We start from the raw sequence: 8,628 nt of genomic DNA, 5'->3' as shown, positions 1-8,628 counted from the left end.
TTCGATCACTGACATTCAAGCCGAGCACTGCACCAGCTAAGGCCCAATGTCACAGCCCTGCAACATGAACCCATGACATGTCTTAGATTTTATAGTTCTATTGTTTACACTTTTACTGAGTTCTCTCATTACCAAGCTACGATCTACTCCTTGATTTTACATCTCTTACCGAGGAAAATGAGGAATTTACTAATAAGTTCCTCACTAATTAGCTTGCTTTTTAAAGAGGCTAAATATATCTATTTTTTAGCATGCACCCCTGCTTTTGATATGGTATCTTATTAGCGAATGTCTGTCAACCCTGTTCAAGTTTCATGAGGAAAATGAAGTTATAACTCATGGATGAAATAATCCATACAGCGGGTTTAAAGAAAATTATTTTAGCCCTTAAATACGACCTTCGCAAACTTAGCTCTAAAACCTGTTCATCCTTCACAGGAAACACTCTTGAGCATTGCATAGAAACATACTAACGTATATACACTTACAAATGTGTTCAGACATAGGTACAACGTCCACATTCTTCGCACAAACACTTGAAAAACAAGCAACTCCAACAGGAAAACGTAAACCAACCTGCGATGTACAAGTTTATAATCCAGGTCTCCATCACATCCTAGAGATGGGCATTGAGTCTTCTTTCTTGAGGTTGTTGAGATGGGTACCGTTGCAGGAGCAGGTGCCGGGGTTAGTGAGTGGGCCATGACTCTCCTTGTGGACTGGTCTTGCTTGAGTTCAAAGTAAGTAGGAAGGTGTTTGTTTCTTCACAAGTAGTAAGAAAAAGCCTATAAATGAAGGAAGTGGATGGTGTTGGGGTAGCTTAAGAAGTAAATGAGAAGCAGATGGCATTGGCTTGTACCAGATAAGGTTCCATCTTCGTGGACCCTTCCTTCTCTCTGATTGACTTATCTTCTAAATATTTCTTGTGTCTCCCCATTATCTATATGATTATTTCTTATGATCTCTGTTTTCGGAGACTGACCCATGTAATTAGGACTGTTCTTGTTACTTCTTATTTATATCCAAAATGTTCAGTAGTTTCAAACTAAAACAAATGAAATTGTTTGGTTCAAACGGCAGGATCAATATCGAAACGAAAAGTATATGCCGATATTCGCAATCGTTGATGTCAAAGGAAAGAATAGCCCGGACATCACAATTCACCACACAATGTTTGAGAAGATGACGAGGAACCGAACCCAAAAGACTTCCAACGTTACGTTCACTTGGAGATTCCTCGGACACTTCTACATGCAATCCACACGACACCACCCACACAAGTAGGAAAGCGTACGACAGACCTCATTAAAATCAGCTTATCGTATAATTCACGACCATTTAAGAAGTCAGAACATCATACGTTGATTTATCGATGCATGTGGACAAAAGGAGGTGCCATTTCAACCCTAAAATGCAGATCAGAAGTGCTTTTAACTACAAAGATAATTTCACCATGTCAACTATGTGAGTTTGTAAATTTACTTTTGTAACTTTAACACTTAATAGATAAGCAAAAAACAGTTGAGACTTCATTAGATTAGCACTATTATATCGGGAAATCAAATGAACATCAACTTTAAATTACGAACATAACAAAGAAGTATGTTAACACATAGCCAAACAGGGCAGACAATGAAAATCCTATGTTTATACTAACTAGACAGTTCAAAGAGAGCTTCCTCAACTACCGCAGTACCTATCAATTTCATAGAAAAACGACTACAAACAATTGGTTCACCTTATTTCGCAAACATCGTAGCAAAGAACAATCTAAAGGCAGAAATCACTAAAAATCTAAAGCGCAGGGGGAGGAGGGTCTGGGGTATCAGAATGACGTAAAAAAAAAAAAAAAATTGGAAAATGTCGGATTAAAACATCTTTGTAATCCATGCCCATAATCTAGTTACAATATAGAAAACGACACAATCCAAGCTGCAAAATTGCCCATAAATAGACAAATATCTTCTGAAAAAAGAAGTTTCAAAACATAGATAGGTCCCTCTTTTAAACTGGCAACAGATAATCAAAATCTATGAAACCCTCACTTGCACACTAATCCTACTCATCATCCTCATCATCATCAGCTTCAGCTGAGTTTAATGCATTCAGTCTCTCAATCAGCTTGGCCTTCCGTTCCTCATAAGTAAGCTTCTTCAAGTTGTACCTGTTAAGAACCAGAAATAGGAACCTTCAAAAATATATTTTCTGCTTTAAAAAATCATGATATTCACAGTCAAACAAAATTCAAGGTTTTGCAGTTGGAGTATTGCAAAAGCACAACCAAACAAGGAAATAACTGAGTTTGGTCAGAATACCACCACAAATTTTCCCAAGATGAAGTACACACGTAGAAAAAAAGTAATGAAAAGAGGCAACTACCTCCGTACATATGCAGGTACATATATACACACCAAAAAGCAACAATAAATCAATAACTGTCCCCACCTCTTGTGCTGCTTGGGAGGTTGTTTCTCAACCTTCTTCAAGGAGGGTTCAGCACGAATGGCAGCATGAACTTTCTTGTACAACTCCTCTATGTCATCAGGTTCAATCTCTCTTTTGATATATTCACTGAAGTGAGACTGGTACTTCTCAGGTTCATCTTCCATCAAGGTCTGGTACAAGGTTAAAACACAAACAATTAAAAAAAATTATAAGTTAAAAGACAAACAATTAAAACTAATATCAGAGATTGCAAAACGCTCTAAGAAAGGCAATGATCTGCTATAAGAGGCATGGCACAGAACATAAATCCATACCCTCATATACGCAGCAACATGCCCACCATAGATATACTTGTGGTGAACTCCAGCATCGAACTGCTTACTTTCTTTTCCATAACCAGCAAACCTCTTCTCACTATGGGGGATATCAAGACCACCATCCAACGCTCCCTATAGTGATTACCATAGAAAAACTCATGCAATTAATAATTCTAATCATAACAATATATGTAAAAAACTTAGAGAACTAAGAGGTTATGAAAGACACGTCTGTGATCGACAATACCTTGAGGGCACCAAAAACACGGTTTCCAGTTGTTGTCCTGATAAGACCAACATCAAGGAGAGCACGGAACGGCCTTCTGCTCTCTGCGGGCTCAACTGAGAAATCCTCGCCAGTAGCCTAATAATAAAATACTTATTTACAAAGAAAACTACCACAAAAGCTGAAAACAGATATGCATTTAATTCAGGAGGGGACCAAGGGATATATAGTATATATATGTCAATATACCTCCACATTGCCTTGATACTCCTCATCCATTTCAAGCATTTTCAAGACGCGTCGGGCCAAAAGAAGTCCGGTACAGTAAGCTGAATGCATTACCAACATTCAATTGTACAAGAAGACTAACATGAGTAAGAGACAAAAAAAGATAAAGGGTAGTAGAAAAGCTCTTAAAAGAGATATGATAGAAATACCCGCTGCATAGTTAGTAAGGCCAACTTCAAGCCCATAATGCGGCAACTCATGTGAATAAGCAGCAGCAAGAACCAAATCACCAGCAATACTAGCGGAGATGACTTGTGCAGTAATATCCTTGTTGGTCTGGTAACGATGTTAAGGTTTGAAACGCAGAAGAAAAATCCCAAAATGAAACCCTTCTGATTTTAACTCAAGACGAAACATGTTAGCCAATAGCCATTGTGATCAATAAATCCCATTACTAAGATCTCAGAAGACCAAGAAGTGCCAAAATGCACATGCCAAAGAATGTACAAGAATGGTAAATTGTCATTCTTTATCAAATTCTATGGCCAACAAAATAGGAAGCAGAAAAACTATAAAGAAAGAAGCTCCTTCTAGTGATCACCTAAACAAGAAACAAAGAATTAAAAAAGATAACGGGACAGGAATAAACATTACTATAGACATATTTTAGGATACAAATCGCACAACAAATCGATATTTAGGAGTATTATACTTGTTCTTGTCCTGATTAATTAAGCGAATCCGGGCCCGGTAGTCAGTCTTCCCCTCTGGAAATATTCAGGAAATCTTACTGTCAGAATAGAAATAACATCAACTTAAGAATTATAACCATGAATCATTAAACACAATGCATACCTCGCCTTCTCTTAAACTTGACTTGAAATCGCTTGAAGTAAGCCTTGGATTTTTGAGCTTTGACAAAGGCCTGTGATGAATAATAAAATTGTTAGAACACTTGTTCCAAATGTAATTAGAGGGCCAACAATGTCAATAAACCGCATGGTAACAAAATTAGATCCATTTAACTCGTTCTTTGTTTGCATACATACAACTTTTTTCCAGTTACATACATACAAAAAAAAGCTACACGAAGTAATAGACAATCCGTGCCAAAATACCCATAAGACTGAAAGAATAAGTGTAAAAAACCTATAATAATATGATAAAAATGCATAAAATGTAAGGATATAACGGGAGAGAGGTTAATAGCCAACTATATCAATTCTTAGAAAAATTGCCAACAATATGCGGGCTTCGGAACAGCAATTAACATATTCCTAAGAATTAAAATGAGGCATTTCCAAGATTCGACAATATTCTCCTTTATCCACCTTTTTTCCGGGAGCCAAACAAAACTCCCATACTCAAACCATAATCCCGTGTTTAAAACCCTTCTCAATCAAACAAACGATACCCAACAAAGAGCTCCCCTCTTTCCATCCCACACTTTCCCAGCGAGTAAACAAACCTTTAGTTCTAAAAAAATAAAAATAAGTCAAGAAATGGAACCGACTTCTCAAACAAACACGGATTAATCAGCCAAATCAAACCAACTATTCAAGCATAGTGAAAAAAAAAAAGGAACCATAGAGCCTCAGCACGAGAGTCTCACCATTATTAAGGCTCGATCTAACTCCAAAGAGTAGAGAGGAGAGGTACAGAGACGGCTCAGCCTTCGTGAGAGAGGGGCTTAATGTAAAAGGGAGATATAGGCCCTGGAGGCACCTAATGGAGCTCTGAGATAAACGGATGCGATTGATTATGTAGGGACTGACGGTTAGGATTGATTTGTTGGGGGGAGATCGCTAGGGTTTTGTGATTTGGGAACTTTATAGCACTTGAGTGGTGGCATTTTCGTGATTTCAAGGATGGCATGCGAATAAGGTGCGGTCGAGCTAGAACAATATCAATGCATTTATGTTTCCATGGGCTGTAGTTTGGGCCGTTGGGCCTCAAGCCCATACGAGCAAGTACTCTGAGTCTGGACCTCTTACAATAATCCTCTTGGCAACTATTGCACTCCAGGTGGGCTACAACTTCTACATGTCGAAGGCAAAAATGATCAATACTATTTTCAAAAAGAATTAGGAAAAAAATCATAATTAATCTTGATAGTTTACAGGCTCTCGACAATAAATGTCTTCTAAGTATAAAGAGGTGTTGAATTGAAAAAAATTAAAAATTCCACGTGTGAAGAAGTTTTGAATTGATACAAATTTAGTAATTTAAGAATTACATGTTTAAATATTAAAAAATATTTAAACTTGAACCGAACTTAACTAAACTAGTCAAAGAACCAAACAAGCCCTAAAACTATTATCTTTACCACTTGAGCCAAGTCATAACAGTTTAAAAAATAATTATTCTTAAAAAAGCGCACTTGGGATATTCCTAATAATGATGGGAAAATCTAATAAAAAGAAGATATTATATATGCAAAACATGTTATATAATAAATTGGGTAAGTAATCCATTTAATTATAGAGAAAACTATGTGAGAATTGGTAACATTTGTTTGGCTAAAATTTAGCCAAAGCCCTAAAATACCAGCTCGCATTCGACAGTAAAATGACCAAATCTCAACTTCGATCTGGTTTTTCCGTTTTCTGGCCGACAATCTCCATGACAAACTCGACATCTTCATCGAAGAGATATGTTGTTGGAAAATATGACGGTTAAAGATAAAAATAAAGTGCCAAAGTTCCAATGTACAGAATAATTAGTTAGGGTTAAAAAAAAATTAGTGAATTGATAATACTGATCAAATTGGTGTGTCCGGTCCAGTTCTGATTCCTAATAATCAAAACTCGTTAGAAACCGGCTTGATCCCCCTTTTGATATTTAGAACATCGATTCGAACTAAACCAAACTAGTAGATATACACATACATATTATTTTTTTATATTATTTATAAAATAATTTTAATATAATTTTTTATATTATATTATATTATATAAATTATATGCTGATTACTAAATAATATAACATGAAATTTAATCTTATTATTCATATCTATTAATCTTATAACATAAAATTAGTCTTATAAATTTTAATATAGCATTTAATTATGATATAATATAAATTAATCTTATAATTTTTAATATAACATTTGAATTTTGATATAATATTTAAATTTAAATTTTATAACATAAAATTAATATAATATAATATTAATATAACATAAAATGAGAGATATGGGTCAATTACTTGCTACAGTTTTGTTGGAATGAGATTTTGTTTATCCGTAAAATCGAAAAAATCTAACTGGACCTAAACTAGAAAAATTGAAAGTTTCAGTTTCGGTGATGAATCGTCTGGTATCAATTATTAAATTTTCAAACCAGTTTGATTTTTAAAAAAAAATATCCAAAACTAGACCGAATTGGATTGGTTACACCTATAGAATTAGTTGATGAAAAACACCATTTGGAATAGTACAAAACTATTTTATGTGTAATTAACATATAGTAACGCCAACTAATTATCATTTTTATGCGTACGAAAGGTTACCAATATTGCTCAAAATATCCAATTATTAAGAGAGAAACTTATTGAAATCTGGCTATTAGGGAGCAAATCCGCAGTAAAACAGTGTTGAGGATTACACTAGAAATACGATTGTCCATATGCATTTATCCAATGCACTTTGTGCAAAGTATTCATTGGTATTACCATTGAATATCATATGAAAAAAATTTCAATAATTAAAAGATAAATAATGTTAGCTATAGTTTTAGAGTATGCAAATTTTGCAAAGTTCATTTAAAAAAAAATGTGAACTCTACTATTCAAATGTAAGTTTTTCATGCGAGTCTCGGTTTTGCCAATTTTTCTCAAATAGAGAAGGTAGAATATATATATTCTAAAAATGTATCTAGCATTAATTATATTAAAGCCCTTTTATAGCTATTTTGTGTTTGACAGAAATGAAATCCCCACAAAAAGCCTTTAATTCTAGCGATTTTGATGTCATCGCGGACTTTTAACATAAAGTTTCAAAACTGGTATTTTGTAGCAATTTTTTCACTTTTTTGCGAAAGAAAAATTCACCATAATATTTAAAAACTTGTTGTGACGGAAGTGGTCCAATGCAATTGGTATTTTAATAGTATTAAGTTTCGAAATTGGTCTTTTGCGGCCACTTTTTTACTTTTTGCAATGAAAAAAGTCGCCGCAGTATTCAAAATCGAAATAAAAGGTCATTTTTCAACGATGTAAATTTAGACGCAAAAAGTGAATTTTAAGCACTCGGGCGCCAAAACGCCTAGATCCCCTCACTTTTTCCCATCCCCTCTCTATCTTCCCCCCAGTGCCGTTCTCATGCTTTCCCCCGATCTCTACTCTTCATGCCTCCACACAATAGCCACTGCATGCTGCAATCAACCCATCGTCACTGTCCACCTCCACCGTCGCCAACCAACCCAGCCAAGCCCCTCCCTCACGACTTCTATCTCTCCCGTAGATATCCCTCTCTATTCACCCTCAAATTCCTTTCTCCCTCGGGTTCCTAGTGTCATCGCGGCCTCAGCCGCCGCACCACCTCCAACTACCGACGTAACTACCCCCCAACAGTCCCCAGCCCCTCCACCGAAGCTCTCCCTCTCTCTCATTGTCAATTTGCTCTCCCCCTCACAAATCTCGCTCAAGCTCCTAGTACAAGTCGTGCACCGCCTTCATCCACTGCGCAGCACCACTGTAAGTTAGCCCTCCATGTGGCCACAAGGCCTCCCCCATGGTCCACCACCTCCCCTTCAACGCCGTAAGCCAACCCAGAGCAGAGCAACTCTCTACTTTTGTTTACCAGCATATAGGAAAGTAGCTTTTATCTCCAACTAAACAAAATTCTTAGTGCCTTGATGATGGGTTTGGTAGATAGTTGTGAATATAACTCATAAATTTATGAAGTTGTTTTGGTTTCTCGGATGTTTATATTCATTGTTAGATTCAGTAGGACTGATATATAATTTTTGTCTTTTTTCCTGTTTACGAATTATAGGTATATATGTTGAACTTGAAGGGCGAAGGAATTGCATTTCCGTTTTTGCCTGACCTTGTCACAGCAGCCGTGAAGCTCAGCCCTTAAATTTTGGTATAACCTCTATTTTTTTAGCTCCTAGATTATAAGCTTACTTGATTAAATGGTGTTATGTTTGAATATATGGAAAGATTTAATATATGTATCGTATGTGTTGGTCTGTGATTGGATTATGTGAAGTTGTGAAGTGATGAGAATCATTGTACTGTTGTGATGTGGTTGGAGTTTTTTTGCAGTTTTTTCTTTTTCAATTTGTTTATTCTTTGGCAAGAGTGATACAATTGGTGAAGAACTTCTCGTTCTATATATGCTTCATTAAACCAGTTCTGAACTCATTTAGAAAAATTGTGGCATTAAAACAGTTCTGAACTCATATA

At 35.8% G+C, this 8,628-nt stretch overlaps 1 protein-coding gene across 1 annotated transcript; it reads right to left on the bottom strand.

The window, feature by feature from the left end:
* Positions 1–1,855: 1,855 nt before the first annotated feature.
* On the bottom strand, positions 1,856–5,015 carry LOC109005829 (60S ribosomal protein L5-like). The gene is made up of 9 exons (XM_018984884.2): positions 4,829–5,015; positions 4,072–4,141; positions 3,892–3,983; positions 3,426–3,552; positions 3,238–3,317; positions 3,010–3,126; positions 2,760–2,894; positions 2,446–2,615; positions 1,856–2,164 (listed from the first exon to the last, which is right to left on the bottom strand). The coding sequence occupies exons 1-9, from the start codon at positions 4,829–4,831 to the stop codon at positions 2,059–2,061; spliced, it is 900 nt and encodes a 299-aa protein (XP_018840429.1). The 5' UTR covers positions 4,832–5,015; the 3' UTR covers positions 1,856–2,058.
* Positions 5,016–8,628: the final 3,613 nt, after the last annotated feature.

This window comes from Juglans regia, chromosome 12 (genome assembly GCF_001411555.2).
Source record: "Juglans regia cultivar Chandler chromosome 12, Walnut 2.0, whole genome shotgun sequence".
NCBI lineage: Eukaryota > Viridiplantae > Streptophyta > Magnoliopsida > Fagales > Juglandaceae > Juglans > Juglans regia.
The sequence above is the reverse complement of the archived record's forward strand: the minus strand, read 5'-3'. Positions and strand labels throughout refer to the sequence as shown.

Excerpts from the sequence above, each read along its gene's own strand:
- LOC109005829 (XM_018984884.2), bottom strand. Across the intron at positions 3,553-3,891 it reads ATCGATTTGTTGTGCGATTT|ACCAACAAGGATATTACTGC; the intron begins GTATCCTAAAAT and ends CATCGTTACCAG. Across the intron at positions 2,616-2,759 it reads ATGTTGCTGCGTATATGAGG|ACCTTGATGGAAGATGAACC; the intron begins GTATGGATTTAT and ends ACCTTGTACCAG.